The 26,871-nt window shown below is 38.2% G+C and overlaps 1 protein-coding gene across 1 annotated transcript in view; it reads left to right on the forward strand.

Moving 5' to 3' along the window:
* Positions 1 to 26,871, forward strand: part of ZNF407 (zinc finger protein 407) — a 422,327-nt gene that overhangs the window by 135,471 nt on the left and 259,985 nt on the right. Inside the window, exon 4 of the mRNA XM_060119725.1 lies at positions 14,222 to 14,296. Within this exon, the coding sequence (XP_059975708.1) occupies positions 14,222 to 14,296 (75 nt within the window). The remainder of the gene's footprint in view (positions 1 to 14,221; positions 14,297 to 26,871) is intronic.

Raw genomic sequence — 26,871 nt, forward strand, 5'->3', positions numbered from 1 at the left:
TCATTTTATTATAAATTGTTATGGGAAAGTAAGTCACCCAGAACTCTTACTAATTGACACTTCTGCATCTCTTCAATGCAGCAGTAATTGATGATGATGATTATCTCCCTGAAACACTCCATGTTTTTGATATGCCTGATGAATCATTAAATAAAGATTAAATTCTGTTCTATAAAATTTTATTATTAAATGCATTCTATTGTGTTCTAATTTTTTGTTTAATTATGTTCCTCAAAAGATATTTATCTTAAGTATGTGTGAACCTTGATGTAAGATACAGATTACCCTTATCTGCACACATCTCATGATGGTGTGTTCATGCCAAATGACTTCAAAATTAGGTTGTATCATTCTGAAATCTCAGTTTGGGGCTCTTATTTATAAATAGCTCAAAAAATATTGGTTTGGATAAACATATTGAATTGGTATGACCAGTTTCAATTCATTTTCACACAAATTGCAACTTGAATATTCTTGTTTGCCAAATAATATTTTGAAAGTAATAAATTCAAAAGTCCCCCAACTCAAAATTGCCATTAAACCACAAGTACCTTTACGAAGTCTTGGAAATAGCTCTTTTGGACAGTTTAGCACTTCACACTGGCTCCTTCTCTAATGGAAATTACCAAAGAATATTTCTTACTGAGTGTTAAATCATGTGTGAGGCTTTGAAGCAACTGTCTGCTGGCCCCTGTGGGCTCAGCCATTTCCAGTTTCCTCTCGGGACAGGACAGGAACCAGGGAGTGGTCACCACCCCTTCCCTGACATGCCTGAATTTCATGTTATTGTATTGTCAGTTTACACAAAACATCCCGGAAGAAATTTGAAGACAAATCACATGTAAAAATGGAAATCCCTTTTTCGGTGAATCTATTGATTGCTGTTTTACTCCTTGACATGAACACCCTCGTGTATTATAGCTCTTGCACATTTAATCAATAAAGACAATACCAGAATTATATGCTTGGATAGAAAGAGACTCTTAATTTATTAATAGCAATCATTTATTGAGACTTGCTGCATTTCTTGCAGTATCTAGGTACTTTACTATAGGTTTCTATATACTGTTTTACAGAACTATTTCCATTGCTGTATTTAATTCCATTATATCCCAGTTTCTTATTTGGAAAGTGAGTCAGTAATGCCATGTATCTGATAATCCTTGGCAAATGTTTATTACCCTATTTGGCACATAGTATTCACTCTCCAGAATGGTATACTTTCTTAGTTTTTATTTTTTACCCCTTGCATAGCCCTATGAGGGAGTCCTCACATCCTAGAAGGAAGACGTGGGGATTCAGGGAGTCCCATGCACCGTGCAAAGCTCCAGTGCTTGTGCTGGGTCCTCTTCTTCCTCCTGTTCTAGGAGGAACCCTAGTCTTCATCATCACTGTAAAGTCAGCTGACAGTTCCTGAGGGCTCGCTCGCTCCTGGCACTCCCAGAAGCCCCGCCACCCTTCCTGTCGTGTCACGTCACAGCAGCCCTGGGGAGGAGAGGTGGTATCCTCATCCGGTCTCGGTACGGCTGGACTCAGCCCCAGGCTGCACTCTGGGCCTTGGACTGTGCTTTTCCCTAGGTTGCTGCATGTATTCGGATTTCTGTTGACTGTATTAACAGTTTCCTTTCCCAGGATTATATCTCACAGTAACCGGAGCTCCCACCCTTGTTTGCCACCTTCAGAGGGGTTGAGGTAGCTCCAGGTAAAGGGCTCCTTGGGAAGGTTTTCAGTGCATATAGCTCACGTTCAGAGTCTTCTGTCTCACTCCTTCCTTCCTTCCTTCCTTGTCACACTGGGACCGTTTGAACATGTCTAACAGTGTTAGTTTTTGCTTCTCCTTCTACGTATCGTTTCACTGGTTATGGAAATCCTCATTCTGTAGTTTATCACTAATACAGTTGTTTACTAAATTCATTGTATCTTTTTTCAAAATTTAGGTATCAGTGATTTCATTTTGCCTTACATTTCATTGTTATGATCTGAACCAAGGCCAAGTTACTGTTAATTTCAGACCCTAGATCAGACCAGCTTTTTGCCTCTCCATTTCAGCATTTTAAAAATATCCTGCTTAACCCGTGTTGTTTCTTGAACTCAGAAATAAAATACACTTACATTATTTATTTCCTTACTTATTTTGGCAGAAGACTTTTTAGTTAAAAAAGCAAAGAAACTAATGCAGCAGACACCTGAAATAAGGCCTAATACCTTAATTATAATTTATAAGATGAAGAGTGAAAGAACAATTTAGTGATCAAGTGCGGTATATGGGCTCTGATCAGACGACCTGTGTTCAGATCGCAGCTCTGCCGTTCACTAGCTGTGCAACCTCGGAGGAGTTACTTAAAGTAGATTAAGTTACTTAAAGTATATTTAAAGCTCCTCATGCTTTTCATCCATCAGTTAGGTTGTTTTAAGGGTTAACTAAGTTGGTAGATGTAAATACTCAGAACAGAGGTTGGCAATCTCCCTCTGTACAAACAAGCAAAACTACAAAACAAAAAAATACCTGAACATGTGATTGCTTTCATTATTGTTAAGAATGTAGTTAATATTTGGAAGTCTACAATGTAATATTAAGGTTTTGGGGGTGTAATATTTATAGCTCTGACAATACTAATAATTGCATTAATTGACAAGGTCAACTCTAGAAATAAGGAGTAGTAACTTGCTGAAGGTCTCCCCTTCCTCCTTTTGTAGTGCAGGAAATGGTGTGTGAGTGTGTTTGTGTTTGCGCCACCACCTCATAGTTTTCTCAGAAGACTGTTTCTGATTGCTCTCGCTAACATTTTATAAAATCTAAAAGCTCACTGCTGGTTTTTGGACACAGAATGCTTACTCTCAGGAGACACGTGACACTTAGAAAAGTTTTTGTTTCTTGTGAATGAACAAAAGTTTTCCAAGTTTTGTTTCTCCATGGGGATTTTCAATAAACATAATAGCATTTATTTTCATGGAGAAGCAGAGCCATACAGGAAAATTAAAATTATAGTTTTAAAGGATTCTTGGTAATTCTAAATTTTGGGATGTTGATAATTTGTTTTTTGTTTTTTTGTTTTTTTTCTCACTGTTGTGGCCTCTCCCATTGCGGAGCACAGGCCCCGGATGTGCAGGCTCAGCGGCCATGGCTCACGGGCCTAGCCGCTCTGCAGCATGTGGGATCTTCCCGGACCGGGGCACGAACCCTCGTGCCCTGCATCGGCAGGCGAACTCTCAACCACTGCGCCACCAGGGAAGCCCTGATAATTTGTTTTTTTTTTTGTTTGTTTTTTTTTTCCTTTTTGCGGTATGCGGGCCTCTCACTGCTGTGGCCTCCCCCGTCGCGGAGCACAGGCTCCGGACGCGCAGGCTCCGGACGCGCAGGCTCAGCGGCCACGGCTCACGGGCCCAGCCGCTCCGCGGCATATGGGATCCTCCCAGACCGGGGCACGAACCCGTATCCCCTGCATCGGCAGGCGGACTCTCAACCACTTGCGCCACCAGGGAGGCCCTGATAATTTGTTTTTGAAGGGAGTTTCTTTATGTAAAATTACAAGGATAAACATTTCAAATGTGGAAGTAGTCGGTTCTGTGTGATGATTATAACCAAAAAAGGCAATAGCATTCTGAGAAATTGTGCCTTAAGATACTTCAGAAACAATGGAAGACATACTTGGTCTGGCCTAGCAATGATTTGGTGAAAGAGTTTGAGAAATGTAGTTTTTAAGTATTTAATACCTGTTAACTTCTGAATTTTGGAGTAAACAAATATCATGGAATTGTAGATTTTTCCTTTATTTGCAAGGTACATTTTTGGACAGATTAGAATTCATTTGAACTTCAGTTTTTTCTGTGTTCCTGTAAGTTAATGTGCTCATTTATAGGTAAGATAAGTGGATGAGAAAAATTTTTCCGTGAAGTCATGGTTAAACAGTGTAATTGGGAGCTGCTTTCAAATACGTTGATGATGATATATAATGTATTTCATTTTATGTATTACGTAAATGAAGGTTTAGTGCTTCACTTAGGGTTTTAAAATATTGTACAGCGTATTTTACGTTATCACACTAATATTAGCATGATCTTGATTTCCGACACTTTGAGGGTAAAATATTTTATTTTTTCTTGATTTTTGTTGATAATAAAACCAATGCAGTGTATCTCAATTGGCTGTTCTTTTAATGATGATCAGCATCTTTATATTTATTTCTAGGCATAATTATACTTGTTAACTGACTGTACATATTTATTTCTGTCTGACCTGTTCCACAGGTCATTAATTTTTAGTCTGTACCTTCAACATATGATAAATATTTTCTTTTCAAATATTATGAGCACTTTTCTAATCTTGGTGAATTAAAAAAAAATCTGTCCAATATCAGCTACTTGGTTTTTCACTCATTAGTTTAGAAAGACTCATACTCATTTAGAACAGCATTGAATATACTGTAATGATTTTATTTGTGAATGCTTTTATTTCTGTAGTTTTTCTTTTTTCTTGTTTTCCATGAGGGTATAATCTTTCATTAGTCAAGGGGTGTGGAATGGTGGGAAGGGCTCCATATAAAGGTCACCGGGCATGAATCCTACTTTTGCATTTTCAGCTCCTTTGCCACATTTTCTTGAAAAAGTCAAAGTCACTTATCTTCTCTGAGCCTCAATTCCCTCTTCTCTCGGGTTGAGCTGATAATGCCTCCACCTCTTACTCATTCGGTTATGCGGAGCCATTGAGGAAACATAAAAAATGCCATGTAAAATGTGAAGCATCATTTTGCTTCAAAATTTTTTACTTATTATAGAAAAACAAAGAATATAAGTAATCTAAAACTAGATCTCATAGCAGAGCGTATTTACCTGGTATTTGCTTTTCTTTATATATATTTGTATGTGTATATGTGAGAAAACAAAAATGCACATACATATATATACATGGGATTACATTGTATGTAGTACTTTTGTCCCTTTTAAATCTAATACCAACTGAGAAACGTTCTGTATCTTTTACTGATGCATAATATTCTAATAATGCCACTACTATTGCACACTTAGGGTGTTTTCATTTTTTTGTTGAACTATTTTTTTGGGGCCTTCATTTAAGATTCTTTCTTGAGGGTACATCCAGAAGTTGGAATAACTGGTTCAGAATCACTATTGAAGACTAATATTTGTTTGCTTAGGACTTGGTGCTTTATTCAATTCAGAAAAGGAAGCATAAAATGTTTATGAGCTAAGATGCAGTATGAACATATTTATAGGAAGATTGTGTGATGGTGGTATATAGGGTGAACTGTAATGGAGAGCACCTTGTAGCTATAGCACTTCAATAAAATGGTTTGGTCTAGTGTAATTATAGTAGAGAGAGAGAAGTTCGGTCTTGAGAGGGAACAGTTGTGAAGAAGCAATTGATGACTTACAAACATGAGAATATGATTATTAAATTGGGAAGCTGGTACAGTTGGTAGAATTAGGGAGGTCTGGAGCAGCCCCTTAGTGAGGGAAGATCATGACTGAGTGTTGGATATGTTTTAAGGTATCAGCAGTTCAGACAGGAAGAAGGGCCCTTGCAAAGGCCATGGGTGGAGACGTTAGCCACTCACAAAGAGGTTATGCACTGAAGCCCAGGAATTGAACTATACCTTTGAAATAAGACTGTATACGAATAAAAGTGTCACCCTAAGAGGATGAGAGGAGGAACCAGAATCGACAACAGTGAGAAGCAGGAAGTGCTCAGAAATGGGTTAGAAGAACTAGCGCCAGAAGCCAAGTTATTAGAGTTTAAGAAAGTAATGGTGAGCAGTATGTTTACACCTTAATGATTCACAAAAAAGAATTGTCTGAATAGAAAGTTTTTCTTCTATAGATAAAATGTGACTTGTTTACAGAAATGTATTTGTATACCACTCGAAAATATATTACAGAGTATTGTAGAATAATGAAAAGAGATGATTGATTGTTACGACGAATGCTCATGTACCAAGTGTGGCCATTACAGTTGAGATCCTCTCTATTTCCTTTCCTGCCTGCCATATGGTTATTTATTTGTGTTCGTTGATTTATTTCCTACCTCTGTATATTGAGAGGGCTTGGACTCAGTGACATTCCAAACAGCAGCTGTCATAGCTAGCATCTAGGTCTTGCCTTGTAAATACCACTCCTTACTCTAAGAAGCCAGGGCCGATCCAGGTCTACAGCAGGGAAAGGACATGGTGAGCCTGGAACATCTTCTGCTAGAAAGTAAGGAAGAGCCTGAACACTGAGAGGAGTGATGTCAAAAGGACATAGAAGCCAGCTTTAAGGGGCTTCCACTGGCCAATTTTGGGGTAGTATGAGAATTACAAAGCATAGTTAGGATAATGGATTATGAAGCATGGCATAAAAGTGAAAATCCCAGAGTCCATTTCAAGTCCTCTTGAAAGAGAGCTAGAGAGAGCAGGTGAGACAGACAAGGGCAAAATCCTCAAGTTCTTTATAGAAGAATGCCAGCTAGTAAATGTCGAAGGCGCGATAGGATTAGAACACTGCCATTCTGCAGCACTCCTTACAACCACTGAGATGGGTAAGCTTCGTCAGTGAGCACTGAAACCGTTGGGAGCTGGTTGTCAGGAAACAGGATCTTCACACAGTGTCAGCTTCTAGAGGCCACGTGCATTCCCTGGCTCCTGGTCCAGTTCTTCATCTTCCAGCTGAGCAATGTAGCATCTCTGTGACCCTGCCCTCAGAGTCATCCGCCTTTCTCCGCCTCCTTTCTTCTGTCTGCCTCTTCCACGTCTAAGGACACAGATTACATTGAGTCCATCAGATACTCCAGAATAGTTTTCTTATTTTAAAGCCAGCTGTTCAGTGACCTTAGTTCCATTTGCATGCCGCGTAACCTAACAGGTTTCCTGAGATGAGGAGGGGGACATCTTTCAGAAGCCATTGCTCTTGTGATGTAGAGTCAGTAGGAGAAATGCACACTTACTGCAATACTGAAAATCTATAATTCATCTGTCTTTTATACTGATACCATTAAATAATTGAAATTATTGTAAAACTATAGTATAAAAATAATCTATTCATTTAAGGACATTTTCAGAGTGGTAATACCTTATTAATCATAAAACAGACATATCAAGCAAAATGGTAGCAATTTCTATATATTTTTAATAACAAGGGGCATTTGCTCCCAAAGTCAGATCACATTATAGATAATATATTTTTGTGTATCTAAAACTTGAATGATGACTGTGTAACAGCCATTGTGCTAAGTAATGCATCTTTATCACTTTCTGAGATACGTGTGCTTATCCCCACACCACAAATCAAGGAGCAGGTTTAAAGAATTGTGCAGGATCACCCATGTGGTGAGTGGTAGACTCAGGATCTGATCTCAGCGCTGCCTGACTGCAAAACCTGTGCCTTATGAAGTGTGACCCCAGTCATTTCTATGTCCCAGTCTCAAAGTTCCTCTGACTCTACAGCGGCATTTTCTAAATCGTGTCCTGAAGACACAGTTCTAGATGTGCGTAGGTCTGCTCTGAGGAAGGCACTTAGTGGTGAGCAGGTGTAGAGCAAGTGGTCCAGTCTTCCTCCCCGCTTGGTGCCCAGCGCTCACCAGCGCCTCCCTGACTCGAAGTCTGCACGTCTTACTCTTCTCATCTGGGACTGTCCAGTCTTATCCGTACCACCCCCCATCCCTACTTCTTTGGGTAACATCCCTGTTAGCATTCTGCGGAACAGTCATCTGTAGGATATTTGGCAATGCTGAGAATCTGGATAAAATCTAAAGTTTTTGGCATGATTTATAAGACCCTTCACAGTGAGGATTCTGCTTGTTTTCTTTGTTGTCTCAAATTTTCACTTAATTCTCTAGCAATGTTTCTTGACCTTTCTCTGTTATTTTGTTCCAAACCGTACGCCCTGTTCCATGTGCCCACAAGCCAGTTTAACCATTCTGCTCCCAGACTTCGTTGGAACTTTTCTAGAAGCTCCTGCTGTTTGCTCTCTCCGTACCTGCCACCTCAGTCATTGCACCGGACACTGTTCTATCGTCGTTCATCCTTCTCCTGTCTGTTCCTTGGTTAGGTCTGAATGCTATTTATTTTTGGGTCCCTGGTGCTTGCTTATTAAAACATGTGAATCTTTTAATTAGTGTTTGAATTGAATCACACTGAATGGCATTGTAGTTCCTGTGAGCATAGTGTTCCTAAACAGATTCACAGAAGGGTAGGCATGCTCTTCCTGCTAACTTGGTGCCCAGTACTTGAGAGGCACTGGCCAGTGGGAATGAGGTAGAATATTGGGGGTGTTCATTATTTCTTGAACCTTCGAACCTAGGGTGCTCAATCGCTAGAAGTGGCAAAGGTTTATATAAGGCTAAGAGTGTGTCAGGCACCAGGCATTCATCATGTAACCCTCATGACCACCATTCCATCTTACGTGAGAAGAAACCAAAGGCACCTCGTTAAATAACAGGTCTCAGTTTACAGAGAGAATTAGTGGTGACCCAGGGATGGAAACCCAGGGAGTTTATTTCCAGAGTTATACTCCTTAACTGTCAATACCATCTTGGCTCCATCTTACTTCAGAGGGAGGAAGCTTGGGTATCACCTGTGAGGTATTCTTCCCGAGTGTCTGCTACATCTATATTAACGCCTGGAGGATTACTAGGAACCCTGAGTTCTGCACCTGGTAGGAAGGCGAGGGCCTTTTGTAGAGGCCAGGAGGGAAAGAGAAGGGATTGTGGTGGAGGAGCAGGTCCAGAGCGTGACTTGGTTACGCAAAGCACAGAACGGTGGGCTCTTTTATAGGGCTCTCTCTGAAGTTCTGACAGCAGACACAGGATTGGTGATGCAGTTTTTGTGTAGATTTGCTTTCTTATGAGATTCTAGGATTTAGAATATATGTATAAACACTTTGAAAAAACCATATATGAGTTTCTTTTAAAGATATATAAAAACTCAAAGTTTAGAGTTTTCACTCATTCAGGACTTTTTTTTCTCCAAGTTAGTTAAAATTTTTATTTTTAATTTAGAGACCTACCATTCAAAGTCAAAACTATAAAGAGGGGCAAAACAGAACCTTAGGTTGTTGGACATTTGGATGTGTGTGATGGTCCATTATTCTTTGCCTGTTGCTGTTGCTCAGTTTTGGAGTGCATTATTCTTTCTTGGCCTCCAGCCCCCTTCTTGGGGATTAGTGTAAACAGAAGTGGGTATCGAATTTACATCTCATTTCGGTGGCTTTCACATAGGTAGGCACTGTTTTTTGACGTGGTAGATTTGTTGGATCTTTGCATCTTGATTTTCTAGGTAGTCTTGCTGCATCTGCTGAAATTTCATTTAAGTTGTTATGCATATCACTTAAGATGCCATCTGAACTGGCTCAAAGGAATGGAGGCTTTCAGAGTTGAAATCCTTCAACTATTTTCTAGATGTAACTGTGTCACGGACACTATTCTAAAAAGAGAAGTACTAATATTAGCTATTATTTATTAAGTTGTCTTTATCTGCTCCTCATGCCACATTGTGTTTATGTTGTTTTATTTAACTCTCACAAAACTCCTATGAAATATTGCTTTTCTCATGTTTCAACTGAGGAAACTGCTACTCAGAGAGTGTTCTTAAAATTCTCAAAGTTACAGGAGCCATAAATGGCAGAGCCCTGACAGGAGTCACCTGTTCTCACTTGTACTCGAAGTGCTACCAGGGGGACAAATGCTGCGTGGTCAACCCAACCTGAGGAGTTAACCAGCCTTGACCAGGAACATGGCCACAAGTGTCTGCTTGCAAGGGCTTTGTTTCTTGTATTCCTCAGGTAGTCTTGGCCTGCTAACCTTGCAGCTTGCTGTTGTTTTTTTTTTTAAATTTTCTGCTTCTTCAGCAGTGATGAAAAACTGTCAATTATATTCTTGTTTGGTCCACTCAGCTTTTCACTGTGTGGCCCCTGTGCTCTGACAAGCTGTTTGGGAGGTGTGTGGCACTGATGTAGAGGGGGACCAGCTGGGAGAACTGGGTGGATTACTACAGATCCCTCATTGAGACTGAAAGGATAAGTGACTGTGCACGTGTCATAGTCAGATGGTGATGAGTTCTTAGAAATTTTCTTATATTGTGTTTAGATTTTAACTTCTTAGCAGCAAATGCACTTTCTTTCCTGTAACCTATAGTGCCTACATGGACCTGATCATCAGAAATTTCTGAGGAGTTGGATATTGTATCTTATAGGCCTGTCTTTCAGGAGCATCTGACCTTATTCGACAGATGAGGGAAACAAACAACATAACAAAAATTCAGGGAACCTGCTGTTGCTGCTGCTGCTTCTCTTGCCTTGAGTTCAGGAGAAACACAGCCTGTGCAAACCTGACTTTTGGCCCCTAAGTTGAGCACCCTGCCTTGCACTGTGTGAGGCGGGAGTGCCAGGGTGTTGTGGCTCTGGGTGTCTCCTGCTTTTCACGTCCCGTTCTCTGTAGTCATGGTTTTGTATTGTATTTGCTTTCATAGGTAAGTCAGATAATCTTTCGTGCCTCACAAGTGAAATAATTCTGCAGTGAGAAAATCTGAGGGGCTGAAGGAAGAGGTTTGTATTCTATCTCCATATAGTGTAAGAAAAATTATTTTAAAATTAGGAGTTCAAATCTGAAATTTTTGTACTAAAAGGTAGAAATCTGTAGCTAGTTTGCAAATGCTACTGTTGTGCTGCTGTTTTGACACCAAAAACAATTTCAAGTCATGCTATTTCAGGCAGTTATAGATACTTGGAAATCAATCATACTTTAAACAGCACTACTTTTTATTATTTCAAGGTGTTCCTTTAGATTGTCAGGCACTTGCTAGATGGATAGCTTCGGAGTATATATTTCTAGCATGAATCTTGCCCTTGAACTCAAGACCAGTAGGTTCAGCCTCCTGTTAGAGACCCGTCTTGGATGTCAGTGGGCTTCCTCATTGAACATGTCCTAAAGTGATGTTCTCCTTCAGACCAGCTCAGTTTTTCCCAGGGAGAAATCTTTGATGTCTTTGATTCCTCTCTTCCAGACTCCATGTGCAGTCCCTAGGAAAATGTTTGGTTCTAATCACAAATATGTGTCTAGACTTTGACCAGATCTCTTCTCTACTGCTAGCCCTTGGTCCAAACCACTGTCACCTCTTCCTGGATTATTGCAAGAGCCAGTTAGCTCCTCCCTCTCTCTGTGTCCCCACACCGCCCCTTCCCCTGCCCCCGCAGTCTGTGCTAAACAGAACAGCTGGAGGACTCTGTTAACGTGCCAGTCCCGCACATCTGTCCTCTGTTCGGACGCCTGCGACGCTGTCCTTCTCACTCAGTGCCAGCCCGGGCTGTATGGCCTACGAGCTTGGTACCTCCCCAGTGCCCGGCCACCACCTCGTCCCTCCTCCGCTCCGCACTTCACTGCGGACGGCGCCGCGGGCTCCTGCCCCAGGTCTCCGTGGCGGCCCTTCCTTCGGTGGCCGGCTGCCCCCTGCCTGGTGGAATACCCAGCTCGCCACCGCAGTCCTGAGCCACCCAAATGGAAAATGCTGATCCCCTGCTGAGGTTTCAGCTCTCCCTTCTCTCTTTTGCTTTTTCTCCCACCACTGTTCACTCTGTAAGGTGCTCTGTATTGTAGCTTTTGTTCTTGTCGTCTGTTTGCCTCACTAGGTTTTACGTTTTCTGAGGCAGGGACTTCTCTTTGTTTGATCACCTGTGTACCACAGTTGCCTAGACCGTTCCTGTCTAGGGTAGGTCCTGCTTTTAGCACACGCATTAGCTTGTGCACGCATGAGTAGGGGAGTCCATGTGGGAGCGTGGCGGGCTGAGTGCTGCTGCTTCGTCCTGATGAGAAGCCACAGGTTATAGAAAGGAAGCTCTGTGAAGACGCGACTTTAATTGTCTGATTTTGCATCCTACATGCAGAACCTGCCCACGGCTGGTACATAGTCACCAGTGAATGAATGGAAACAAGCAAAGTGTTAAGTCACGTGTGCTCATTGGGAGCAAGGCATTTCAGCTGTAGAGCTTTTCAGATTCAGGATTATTTTTGTTTTATTTCTGGTGGTATCTAGATTATAAATTTTCCAAAACAACCATTATGTTAAAATATTAATACTCTTATGATGGCAGTGAAGGATAGGCTCCGTTCCGTAAACACAAATTACTGGCAATGTTATTATCCATGGTGGTTGGTAAGTTTATTTTAGTTGGTCATGCTTGGCTTATATTGTTTCACTGCGGATGATGCTGAGACTTTTACACTACACATACTTTAGTTAGACCAAATTAAAAGAATTTATAGTTACTTTGTGTCAGGTTTTGGATGAATAAATATTTTGCATGTGACTACAATTCAGCTGTGTTTTAGTATTGTAAATTCTTCCCCATAATAACAAAAACTTGTTATTCCTCTAGATAATTTAGTATTATAGACATTCAGCAGATTATGTCAGAATGTTAAATTATAAGAAGAAGCTTTCCTTCTCTGTGTACTTTAGTTTGTTCCCCTGTGCAGTGTAATATTTTTGTTTTACTTCTTAAACCTGAAACATTTTAATTAATAAAATTTTTGTCTTTTAAAAGCTACACTGGTTTCTAAGCTCAGATCTCTTAAATTATACTTGGTCATATAAATAAGCTGTGCTTTGCAACTCTGGGTTCTTAACCTTTGCTCTTTGCTATTAGCTTTATGTTTTTTTAATTATAGGAAAATAGAGGACAGTAGGGAAGTTATGACTTAAATGGACTTGTTATTGCTGTATTCTTTCTTAAGGAAATGAAAAATATTATTTATTTTGTTCAAATCAAACAGAAACAAATATAGAATATCTTATACTGTAATTTTTGCTAAGCACTTAATATCATCACAGTTTGATTCTTTGTATGTAATAATCATTTTTTCATTTTATGGATTGGTGGTATGATTGGTTATTTATAGTTGTAAAGTGAAAAGAACGAATGTTATTTTTAGTGTTATACAAATGCATTACTTGAATAATGGACTCAGTCATTAAAAAAATACAAACATATTATTTTAGCCTCAAAACTGAGGTTCCCTAATATTATATGAAAATAACCAAAATAGACCAGACATGAAAAGGAGCATTCACATTTTGGTCTTGGCTTTTGACACACATCTCTTCCATAAGGCCATAGTACTTTATAGTCTTGTGTTGCCTGTTTGTGCAAACATGTCTAGATGAATTCAGTGTTTAATGTTAAGAATCTTATAACATGCCAATTTGATTTGTAGCCCTTCATATCATAGAATGCTAATTAAAATCATATTTTTGCATATGTCATGCCTTTCATGTACATATGCAAATAGATTCTGTTGCCTTTCAGCTATTAGTAATTAACTTTATGAAGGACAGCTGTAATACGTAATTAACAAAAATGTTTGCAAGCCCTTTTACACTGAAAGTTAAAACAGTAAATTTTTATTTTTTTGCTTATCAAGAGAGCCATTTTAGTCTGATGCTTCTGAATGAGATCTAAATTGTTGTAAATACTCACATGACATAATTAAATTGTGTTGTACTATATATATGCAGAAGAATGGTGCACTATGCACTGGCTGCTGATTCCTGTCCATTTCATATCTATGTCAACAAAATTGAATTAAGTGATCTGATTTGTGTGTAAAATAAGATAGCATGTCAGGTAATACTTTTTGCTTGTTTTAGTTATTGATACCTTCTGGGCACTTAAGTACATTTTTTTCTTGCTTGTATTGCAGACATGGTAAACATTTATATCATTTTTAAAAACCTCTCCAAATAATTACCATGCTTTTAAGGAAGCTTCATGAAGGCTATTCATTTTCTCTTTTACAGTCCCTTAAATGTTTAATAAAATGACATTTTCTCAAACTCATTTCATGATTGAAGTGTGGGATCAACTAAGGGGCAGGGAATGTGATACTGAGGTGTTGCTTTATCTTTCTTACTAACTGACAGTGAAGACAGTGACTAAGGAACTAAAATCATTGGTTTGGTCCCTGTTCGTCTACTCAAGTGAGAAAATGAACCAGTGAATTTAAATGCAGTTATTTCTTCTGGTTTTCAGGTATTGCAGTATATTAATCTGTATGCAAGCTTTCTGCTTAGAATTTAGTGCCATTGTGATGTGCATTTTCATGTTACAAATATATATATATTTTCATGTTACATATATATATATATAATCCATGTCTATTTTTTAAAAATTTAGTATGTATTTCTAGCAGAGAGTTAAGTTTTAGTTCTATAATCACTTTTGTTTTGTTTTTTTTTAGGGTTGCTTTTGTAATGAAGAAACACCTAAATACTCATCTACTGGGAAAACATGGAGTTGGCACACCAAAAGAAAGGTAATTTTCATCCATTTTTTAAAAATTTAACTAATATAATTATGTTTTCATTTTAGATTTTGTTTAGTGGGGTGACTGCTAGAACTCATCAAGTCAGTTTGTCATGTTCTACATTAGTGGTACTCTGTTGTTGAATATCATATTTTATGCCATTCTCCCATAAGAATTTTTTTTAACATCTTTATTGGAGTATAATTGCTTTACAATGTTGTGTTAGTTTCTGCTTTATAACAAAGTGAATCAGCTATGCATATACATATGTCCCCATATCTCCTCCCTCTTGCATCTCCCTCCCACCCTCCCTATCCCACCCCTCTAGGTGGTCACAAAGCACCGAGCTGATCTCCCTGTGCTATGCGGCTGCTTCCCACTAGCTATCTATTTTACCTTTGGTAGCATATATATGTCCATGCCACTCTCTCACTTCGTCCCAGCTTACCCTTCCCCCTCCCTGTGTCCTCAAGTCCGTTCTCTACATCTGCGTCTTTTCCAGTAAGAATTTAATGTTGCATTTTAATTGTAGAAAATTCAATCTAAGAATATTTGAAAAGATTTGAGGGATTTGAATTTGTGATTTTGTGAAACAACCTTGAAACAGTAGAAGAGTTAAATTAGAGGGAATTGACCTCTGCAAATGCATCAGAATGAGCTAAAGTAAATATGTAAAACCAAACTGTCTATTTTCATTTGAACTTTGTGTATTTTTATTTTGAGGTTTTAAAATAACATTTTTTGAATTCTTACTGTAGAATTAAACATTGCTGATGTTAAAAAAGAAATACATCTTGTGTCATCCCCCAAATAATACTACGGTTGCCATGTCATGAAAAATAACACTACAATTACTGTGTCATCAACTGCCAGGTTTTCTTTTTTCTTGCTACTGTATCATAATTAGCTTCATCACATAGACTTAATTATATTAGGTGAACTGAAATACAGCAATGTCAGCTACCAGGTGAGCCTGGCTACTTCTGAAACTCTAAATCTTTAAAATGTGCAGCTCTCTCAGCACTAGCGCAAGCACTCTCCCCTCCTTCAGAGACCTGGTAGGTTTTCAGCTTTTCCCAAATCCTCCAAGATGGTATCTGAAATTCTGCAGACACTCCTAGAAACTTTTGTTTTAAATACTATTTGAAAATGTCAGTCATGATGCAATTTGTTCTATCACTCTATAGCCTAGGGCTTCTTCTGCCATGTTTGTAAATGTTTAATAAATTTTTTAAAAATTTAAAATACTCATCAATATGTTCTATGTTTACAAGGAATTTAACTTGACTTTTCTATTGGTGGCATATTGTTTTCTTTAGCATTTTAGTTTGGACATGACTACTGTGTCAGAATATTAGAATGTTACATATGCCTACTTTCTGCCTTTTGGTTTCTCATACTTTTCTTTGTAACATTATATTTAACTTGAGACAATTTATGTGTTGAACAGATCCTGAATGCATTATTCTTGAAATTCAAAAGATTTTATATTATTTAAATTGAAGTTTGGAACCTGTCAAAGTTATGTTTTGTAGGTATTTAAGAAACAAAACATTTGTAGTTATTGTGTTCTTGTTGCTTTCATTTGCATTATCTCATTAGTCATTATATGACATTATCAGTGGTGCGTTATTATTCTATTATAGAACTAAAGACAGATTCAGGAATGTACAACAATTTCTTCAATATCTCATCATTAATAAGTGTTAGAATTGTTATTTTTCTAATTCTGGTGCTCTTCTGTGTACTGATTATATTATCTCATGTTGAAATCGTTACATATAGGTACTTAGGGTGTTTTATTCACACGATAAATTTGAATGAAAACAATCTAGATCAGATAATTAGTAAAAAGAAAATATTTCCCTAGTATATAACTCGTATACGTTTTGAACTCAAATGTATCATTTTTGCTTTTTATTTAGGAATTTAAAAAATTTGAATATGTCTGTTCATATGGTTTCATATTAATGAAAAATTCAACATCTTATACATATATTTATCCTCCAAGCACCTTAAAAACAGTAGATACCTTCTATATATGGTGCTAGGAGTTTGAAATTCCAGTTGTACTCTCAGATTTTTCCATTTACCTTTTCCTGTGCATTCCAGGATAACTCTCTGCGGCTTTCACTCATTTCAGTCCCTAATACAAAAAGAGAGGCTAAAAAGAGGCAAGAGAAAGGTTGCCTGTCTTTTTTCCCCTTTGAGATATGGTAAGCTTTTTCTCCAATTTTTACATGATTTTTTTCCTCAAATGAGGAGATGAGTCTCAAATGGGAAAGTATTCCTCATCTTCTGGGTTATTACCTTCTAAGTAGTCCAAGTACAGAGTTCATCTACATTCAACATTAGATTGAATTGTTTTTCCTACCAAAAATTCTGTGTTTCAGAGGACCTCTTGTTTATGATATCTGTTTATAGATAGGGCATTCCCTCTTCCTGATAGAAATACTGAGTTGGAATGCCAGGGCTTCAGCCACAGCATAATTTTCCAGTAGATGTCCATAGCTGGAGAAGGCTAAGATTTAAGTAGCAAAATCTAGCACAGTAAATACCAAAAGGCTCCTTCCTTCCAGTCCACCTTCCTCCATTCCTTGGAGAGGGAATTGATGCCTTTTAACAGTCTTAGAAAGCAAAGAAACTCTTTATCAGCATATTCAACCATCACTTTGGGCATAACTGTTCTCTAAATTAAGTTAAACATTTTTTTCTTACCTACTTAAAACATTAATGCCTTGATCATAGTTTTGCAAGCTTGCTATATTTTAATTTCTCTAGGACAATATAATCAGTTTATTCTTTTTATGTTTTGAATTTGATTCTCCCCTCTTATGCATTGCATATTATAGCAAATAGTAATAGAAGTTAGCTAAATAGGCTGTGACAATTAAATTAATAATGCATTTTGTTTGCAAGTATTTAGGCCTTGTGCTTTGACTGATATATGCAAAACTGATAATTTATTACAAATAAATCATATTCTTGCACTATAGTTTGATGAACTAATGAATTTTGTCAGCATGACTGTCATTAGCAACAGAAAAGTAGATAATTTCAAATATATATTTTTTGACTCTGTGAACACCTGAAAGTGATGGCTTGTGTAAGAACATACTTTTTTGTCCCTAAATTTACATGAACTTATTTTAAGGTAGTATATGACTGTATTTTAGAAGTCTTGTACACTTAAATATAAACAACGAAATGTAGCCACATTCAGTTCACATTCCAAAATGATGAACTCCAATTAATCTGCAAGTTCATTCTGAAGTATTCCTTATTTTAAGTAAGTAATTCTCTTTATAATATAGCTAACCAAAGTAGCTTTCTGACTCTCTGAAATCTCTAATAGAAATCTAGAAAACGAGCTTATCCACAGTTATCACAATTGAAACAGCCATAATAAGTATATCTTATGTGAAAGCCAGGTGCATATTACAATAGAAAGAGATAGCATTTGTAGTTCAGTGCTTGGAAATCAGCTGGGCTTTGAATGACTGTGTAAGCAGGAGGAGGGGGAAACGATTCACTCAGAATTTCTGATCTGATACATTGCTTTCGTGGTGTCTGGGACAACATCAAGAAATGTCTACACTGGCAGTATCTATGGAAGGCTGATGTGCTCCCCAAACCAGTTTTACCAGTAAATGATTTTAAGTTGGATGTATATATCTGAGAATCTAAGAGCTAAATAATGTACCTAGTTTTTCAAGTTATTAATGAATATCCAGATTAAAACCGTAGTATTTTTTCAATGAAGCAGTTTTTGCAGGAGTCTCATAATGTGAGATCAGCTCCTGCTGTTGTCACTTTATTGTCCATTTTAAATAAGTAACTTGCCTTTTGGCTAAGTTGTTATTGCTTATATTTTCTTTTATTAAAGGATCAACCATTTTCCTTAATATTTGTTCCATGTGGATTTCTGTAAGGTAAATTCTGTTTTCTATTTTATCATTGAAACAGATGGCTTATTCTCATGGATGCAGTGAGATATTTTATTCCGTGTTGAGTGTCCTTCTCGTCTCTGAAGAGTGTTCTTTATAACACTTGTCAGTCACGTTGTGTTTTCTGGCTCAGGTCTGCTCTCCAGTCACCGCTGCTTATCGCTTATCGCTTATCCGTTTCCCCTCTCAGTTCTTCTCTTAATCAATGGCTAGTGATTTTTTTTCTTTAATGAGGCCCAATTTTGGAAAAATAAAGTGTCTATGGGCTCCCTTCTGCTTTAAAAAGTATTTATGTAAGAAGTGACTCTGTTGAGCCAAAATGGAGGAAAAACATTTCAATTCATTCTATCTTGGATTGCTTATTTTAATGAGTGGGAGGTTGTTATATTTCAGTGACTTACTGTTGCTTTTGTGTGAGCTTAGGACTCCCTTTCCTCTGCCTTCTCCCATTTCTCCATCTGTAGACAACATCTAGTATGTAAATAATATCCTGTGATCATTTGACATCATTTCTTATAAGAAAGTTGGATTATTTAGCCCTGCTAAATAATTATTTCTATGTGGAATGATAGATAGAAGCCACATCACTCATGTAAAGCCAAGGTTGTTATTTTTAGAAAACTCACTTCTATATTTTAGTGACTTAATCTGACCACTTATTAAGGTACATAAGGAGATAGTATATATTTTCCACTGAAGTTATCTTGTTAGCATTTAGGTAGTATTTCTAAATTAAATGGATAATTAGGATGTTCTATGGTTGCTTTATGACAAATGTTTTCTTACTGAAATGGGTATATTCTAATTCTTACTTTATAAATTTTCCAGGTGAAAGTTAGCAAAAGGTAGCATCACTGGTGAGAATATTGGGATCTCAGCTCCTCATTTGTTTGTTGAAGTTTCCAACTTACTTTCTGGGGAGGTGTTTGGACCTAGTTACAAATGGTTCTCATGACTCATCTCTGAGGGGATAGAAAACCCGCTTTTCACGCTCATAACTTCATCGGGGCCCTCAGTTTCCATGAAGCAATGGTAGCCCTACTCCTACTTCAGTTGCATAGTGCAAAGCTATGTGGAATATCTGGATTCTGTATATTTGTCCTACAATTTAGTTTGCTGTTCTGAATAAATATTCTTTCTACTCATTTCTCCATGTGCTTTCAGTTTTACCCTTCAATCAGTCCCATCCCTAGAGAGCTGCTTTCCTTTGCCCCCATTGGTTTTGTTTTCTTCCTCCAATAACATTTTGACTGATTTTGTACTTAGTTTTTATGATAATGACTTAAATTTCAGAATGTTTTAAGAAGTAACCTTATAAAACGCGTGTCTTTATTGTAAAGATCGTGCTCAAGGGCGCAGCTCCTGAACACATGTCGTATTTTCCTGGTGAGATCCTGGGGTGGGATGGGGGGCAGTGTCTTTCTGGTCTCTCTTCCAGGAAAAGTTGTGCCTTTCTGAAACAACTTGTCATTTTAGTCTTAAGTACTAGCAAATTGTGTGTATAATTGAGTTTTCTTCTTCATGTTTACTGCTGGGAAGCTCAGTGCCAAAATTGTAATTCATCTCTAGAAATCAGGATGGACTTCATGGAATGCATTTTATTTACTACTGTTATTTCTAGTTTCATCCTTTTTCCCTTATGGGAAATTCCCATTTTATGTTGAGTGTTATATTTTAACAACCTCACATAATTCAAGGGAAGTTTTGCAATGAGAATTTTTGTGGAGTAGGGCCAGTATTTGTCCGGGAGGACATGTGTCTCCAGCCCTGGGGTTTGGGGGCATTGTGTCGAGCAGTGTGCAGCCCTGTTATGAGACATTGTTTCAATTGTCCTTTGCCCTGTTGTATGAAAAGTTAGTGCACTTTAATGGTGCTTTTTATTTTTCGAGATAATCTTATTTTGAGGAATGCTTGCTCCTAAAGTGTGCTGAGCAGACATGGTGTGCACTCCCCTGCCAGAGAAGGGAGGGTCGCTTAACTTTGATAGCAGGTCCTTGCTCTCTGCTCCGTCAGGAGTAACTGCTGCTCTTAAGTGCATCACAGCTGTGCTGATAAAATTCCACGCTTACTGCTCTAGGGGAGATTTTCATGTTAGCAGTAGGGGAAGTCTAAGTGTTAGAAGTGCGTGTGTGTTACAGAAATGTAAGATTGTTTTCTTTGTTTTCTAAGATTCATTTTTTAATTTTAAGCTAGTATTTTATTGAGCGTTCATCTCTGTGTGTTTTATTCCTGGGCATTTAAATAGACATGGATATTATATGATTCTTGTTCTTTAGAAGATACTGTAGGTTATGCAGTTATCCATAATATGTGAAAAGAAAAGCTACACAATGATACAAAAGAAAGTTTTAGAAGCGGGAACAATTCATCTTGCTTAAGAGGTATTATGGGGGATGCTAATGAAGACATCTAATTTATTCATTAATTTATTCTCCCAATAAACATTCACTACATCTGCTACTTACAATTACTGCTGTGTTCCAAAACTGAAATGGCATGTCGTGTTTGAAGATGATACACCCTCCGTTCTCATCATGCCCCTTCAATTTAAGGTTGATGGACTGAGGCTAAGGATAGAGGGATAATACACACATAAAGGAAAAGGAGAATTTTATTAGGAGGCGCTGAGAAAAACACAGTAGGGTGCTCTTCCAGAGAGTGTCTGGGCCGGGTGTTGCTTTAGGATGAGTGCTCAGGAAAGACCTTTCCGAAGGGTTGCATTTTAAGTGAAGCGTAGATTCAGAGCCCTCCCAGCAGAGAGCACAGTCAGAGGCCTCCCGTGAGGCGTGCGCGAGCTTGGTGAGTCCTGCCCCAGTGCGCCCTGGGGCTGGGGGAGGGCAGAGGGGAAGATGAAGAGCTAAGACCACAGCCGTGCGCTGTTTAGGAAAAGGTCACCCGTGGGAGTGTTTCCTTTAGTGGGATCATGGGGCGGGTGAGGGTGGGCCTGGGCAACTGAGTTGGAATGCGGCTGGAAAGAGCCTTGAATGCTGTGCCACTTTATCTCTTACTCTGTACAGAAGAGGAAGCCAGCAAGCCGTCCGTGTGGAGTTCAGCCCCGGGACAGTGTGGGCAAGTGGATTAGCCGGTCACAGTGACATTTCCTGGAGTCCCTCACCCGCTCTCGCTGCCTCGCCTGCTCCCTCTGTCCCTCAGTGCTGGTCACCTGGCCCGATTCAGTCGCGGAACTTGCCTGCAAATAAGCCATTTAGGCATTGGTTTTTACAGGCAGACCTTGCTTTACTGTGCTTTGCAAATATTGTACTTTTTACAAATTGAAGGTTTATGGCAACCCTGCATCAAGCAAGTCTATCAGCTCCATTTTTCCAGCAACATTTGCTTACTTCCTGTATCTGTCACATTCTGGTAATTCTCACAAGATTTCAAACTTTTTATTATTATTATATTTGTTATGGTGACCTCTGATCAGTGATCTTTGATGCTCTTACTATGACTCTGAAGGCTCAGATGATGGTTAGCATTTTTTAGCAATAAAGTATTCTTAATTAAGGTATGAATATTGTTTTTTTAAGACATAATGCTATTGCACACTTAACAGACTACAGTATAGTGTAAATGTAACTTTTATATGCACTGGGAAACCGAAAAATTCATGCGACTCGCTTTACTGCGATACTTGGCTTTAGTGTGGTGGTTGGGAACTGGACCCGCAGTGTCTCCGAGGTCTGCCTGTATTTTGTTAGACACATTCTGTTCCCAACTCCGTAACGTATTTCTTCCTTGCTCTATACTTTCGTTCTTCCTATTCCTTGTCACACTCCTACTACATTCCGTCTTTCCTGGTTATCATGCCAAATCATTATTTTATTTCAAGCTTCAGTATGAGGCCCCTGTCTTCTATGAGTTTCTTCCTTGTGTATTCCATCTCTAAATGATTTTGCTTTTTTCATCCTATTCCTATGGAGCCTTGGTGAATAAAGTCTATATATTTCTCTCTCCATCTCCCAAAGTGGAAACCCAAAAGGCTATAATGATACTGTATACGTTATCATGATTTAATTTGGTACTATAGCTCATGGAGTTATTAGACCAGTAATGTATGGTTTAGTACTGATAATCTTTATGAAAATGACATCTGTTTTGTTCTATTGCCTCCTCTTTCATTCCTATATAGAAATAAAAGTGAATTCTGTGGAGATAGTGAACTACACCTTTTCTAGTATGAATGTTCTAATTGCTTTTGCATGTGATAATACATTGTTGTTTAATGTCACAAGTTAATTTTTTAAGGGTTTTTTTTTCTGCTACCATTTAGTAGTTTAATCAGATCTTGGATATAAGAATATCTGCCGTTTTAACTCTTTTTGAAGTCAGTGAATAAGTGATCCCAAATATGATCAATCAGATATGTTAAATGTTCAGAATATAGGTGTTTTTCCCTTGGCAGGCACCTAGAATATTTTTGGCTATTCTCTTCTTTTATTTCACTTAAATTGCTTTTAGAACACTGGGGCTTATGCATCTGGACTCTGATTAAAATATGCCTTAAGCTCTTATCCTGAATTCCCCATCAGTGCCAGAATTAAAGAGAACAAAGACCTGTATGTTCACTGCAGCCTTCAATTAGGCTTAATTACCAACTTTCATACAGTTTCATTATACAGTACTGACTTCTTGTGAGATGTTCTTTATGTTCATGATGTCTTGGTAGTTGCTTATAAAAGTGCAAGTTTAAAATTTTTCCTGAGGAATTTTCAGGAAACTTACAACCTTTCTGAAGTAATTTTTGTAAAGTTGGATCAAAGCAATATGATGATCCATTTTAACAGATGAAAAGCAAGATGTTTACATCTCATTATGCCACAGAACTCTGATAGGAAAAATCAAGGGTTTACACAGGTTATTCTCAAAGATATCTCCTCCCACTCCCAGTTCTTGGTCCTTGGGTCACTTGAATAATCCACTGTGAGCTTCAAACAAAGGGCTTCTCCACTAATCCTGTGCTGCTCTCGCCCTCGTACTCAGAGAAAACAAGCAGACATTGATGTTCCGTAAGAGACTGGTCGATTTTGTAGTAGTCCTGATGTTCCACAGAATGACTGTCTTTTGCTGCAGCAGGTCCTTCATTCCCTTTCAAAAGAATCATGATGTCATTTGATACGTTCTAAGATATTAGCACCTCCTAAGGTTGAATCATATGAAATTAACACTTAGGTTAAAAACCATCAAATATTGGCAATTGCATTTGCGTCAAACCTAATTCTATTTAGAACTGTTTCTAGCATATGATGTCAATATAGAGATCTGCTTTTTCAGTGAAGTAATCATTTCCATTGAGTTTTTAAATCTTTTTAAAAATTTTTATTTATTTATTTGTTTGTTTGTTTTTTTGTTTATTTATGGCTGCGTTGGGTCTCCATTGCTGTGTGCAGGCTTTCTCTAGTTGCGGCGAGCGGGGCCTGCTCTTCACTGCAATGCGCGGGCTTCTCATTGCGGTGATTTCTCTTGTTGCAGAGCACGGGCTCTAGGTGTGCGGGCTTCAGTAGTTGTGGCACATGGACTTAGTTGCTCCGCGGCATGTGGGATCTTCCTGGACCAGAGATCGAACCGTGTCCCCTGCATTGGCAGGTGGATCTTAACCACTGCACCACCAGGGAAGTCCCTCCACTGAGTTTTAATGTAGTCCAGTTCTGCTTTTTTTATAGACAGTGATTCCCTAGACATAGTGTGGTGCAGTAAGTATGATTCAAAAATTGGGTCAGGATAACAGGAAAGCTATCTCAGCATACTTTTTTTTTTTACTGTTTCCACTCAGTGTCCACTGAAAGCCAAGTCTGTAGGTCTTCTAGGCCTGTGTCAGCTGCAATTTCAAGGCCTAGGTTTTGTCTCACTGTGAAAATCCTTCCCTGGATTTCCGTTCTATGTAATCGCTTCTTACTACTAAGAAGACTGATGTACAACTTAGCACATGCTATTTGGATTCTCTTTTTTGTTTAAAACACAGTGGGTGTATGCCCTGGGTCCGCACTAGATAATTTCTTGAGGGTGTGGTTGGCAACTTACCTTCTCTGTCTCAGCTTTTCCAAAGGTGACTGACATTCAGTGAATGTTGATAGATTTAAGATGTTAAAGTCCTCATTGAAATTTTTCTTTTTCAGGATGGACTTTTTCTTAGCTGGTCTAACATATGATTTATAGTCACATTTCTAAAAAGGCACTGCAAACTAGTGTAGTTGTATGTAACTGTCTATGGTCCTGTCTCTTAATGGAGTCAACCTCAAGTGCATTCTTCCTGAGTCACTGTGGCTTTATCACCTTCTCCTGAGAGGCCCAGGACACATGTTCTCATTTTTCAGAGTTATGGTGACATGGACATGAATTTATAGTTATACAAGTACAAAAAAATCATACTATATATAAACACAGCATTTCATAATTTAAAAAGTGCTTACTTTTAGATAAAAACATATTAAAGAAATTTTTAGTTGCTAAGGTCTAAACAATATCTGTGTCTCCTTTTTCATGCTAATCTGGTGGAGAAAAGGATTATGGGAAACAGCAGATTCAGCAGAACATATATATAATGAAGTTTTTATTTAAATTATACCCAAATTTTCTTTCAAGTTAGTTAAAACGATAATTTCCCCTTTCATTATCACAGTGCATTATAATATTCAGAATGTCTTTTTCTCATTTCACATTTATAATTACATAATATGGATATGCCGTATATTTTTTGGCAACTAGAAAGTGCCAGTCTTATTGCTGGATATCAGATCTTTAAAATTTTATACCTTTTCCTTTTTCTAAAAAAATATTGTTTATATGATAATCATATCTTGAAGATTAGGAAAATTTTTAACAAAACTAGCCCAATGCTTATTATTTATTAGTACTCATAGTAATAGCAGTATATGAACATATTCAAAGTCTCAGTGAGTTTTTGAGTTTTCTCTTTCTATTAAACAGGGAAAAAAACCTTACATAGAACACTGCTGTGTAAAACCAGTAAAAACCAGTGCTCTGTCTGAAGCTGCAAGGGGGGCTGGCCCAAAGACCATGTCAGTGGTGCGGCACCTTCTCTGCATCTCAGAGAAGCTGTGGCTTCCTCATCAGATTAAACAGAATCTCTTTATACATAGAGCTCTTTTACTTGTATAGTAAGCCATTGACTTTTGCAGCTTTAGCATTTATAATATTGTTGATCCCTAAGTGATGAGACATAATTTAAATTTCTGTGGAAATTCCAGTTTGAATCTGATGTGCTCAGGTGCCGGTGAGTCTGAGCCCTTAACTTAGCTGGTGTTAGATCTCAGTACAGCTTTATTTACTGTGCTCTGCTTGTCATAGGTATCTATGCCTCTGAAGAAGTGATTAAAACCAAAAGTCTAAACAGATCCAACTGCTGGAGTTGATGAAAATAAAGAAAGAATGAAAAAAATGTAAGAGTGTAATCATTTTTAGCTAGAGATGTAAGGTTGGGATAACTTAAAATCTGGAAGGTAATGTTCTAGTTTTCAAGTTCAGTGGTAAATTCATAGATATTCATTATATTATTGAGTGAATCAATAAAATAAAATGGGGCCACAAATGGATCAGTGATGAGCAAACTTATTTTTGGCCCAGTTTTGTGCCTTGATGTCTATGTAGTGAGACCGTGATTTGCCACATTCACATGACCCACATCATATGCTTGATGGGAAACAAAGAAAGTTGGTTTCAGAAACTTCTATTTAGTTCTCTAGCTAGGACTGAAAGTACCCCATTCAATGAAGGAGAAAACTTTATTGAATCTTGAAGAGATGGCTCTCTTATTGGTAATGTTATGAATAGAATACATCTGGCTTTCAACAAAAATGTCAGTTCTTAGAAAATCATTAGTCTGTAAACATTTATCTGAAATAACAGTGGAGAACTATTAATTCATGTGGCTGTTAGCTCACTTTTATTATGAGAAAAGTTTGACTTGGAAATTTTAGAAAGTGTTTTTCCTTGCGTAAGGTCAAGTTGACAGTGGACCCTCGGCTCACCCTGCCACAGAGAAGCACTTTCTTCTGAGTGAAGCGGCTCTTAGAGGAGAAGGGCTGGGAAACCGACAGCTGTTTCTCTGGTGGAGCTGCCATCACAGAGAGGCACATCTCAGGAAGGACCCCGCTCTCACCAGGGATTTGGGTGGCCTGGGGCTGACCTCGCTTGCTGAGTTCTGGTCAGCCTCCAGCAGTATCTGAGAAAGAAATCGGGATGAGCTCTGTCCTAGGAAATGGAGGCCTTTTCATCCCAAGATGAAAGGTGCTACTTTCAGTCAGAAATAGCTTCATCTTGAATGTCTGTTTAAATGACTGCGCTCCACTTTACAGGTATTTTTCTCAGTTTCCACCACTGGTTTCATCTGCCTTTGTGCTGACATGATGCTGAGGCCCCAGCAGAACAGTGCTGAGGACATTGCAGAGGGTGCCACCTGTCTCTGTCTGCACAGGCCTCTAGGGTCTCCATTTTCCTCTTGTCCTGCCTCTGGAGACAGGTCGATGTGACTAAGGAATGATGTTCTGAAATAGAATGTAGAGTTCATTTTTTTTCCTTATTGGAAGAACTCATAGCTTTGTTAACGATTTTAGACTGTATTTATAGAAGCACTGAGATTCTTAAGGGGTTACTTAATTTTTTTAAAACACTTTACCA

This window comes from Mesoplodon densirostris, chromosome 15 (assembly GCF_025265405.1).
Source record: "Mesoplodon densirostris isolate mMesDen1 chromosome 15, mMesDen1 primary haplotype, whole genome shotgun sequence".
In the NCBI taxonomy this organism is placed as follows: Eukaryota; Metazoa; Chordata; class Mammalia; order Artiodactyla; family Ziphiidae; genus Mesoplodon; species Mesoplodon densirostris.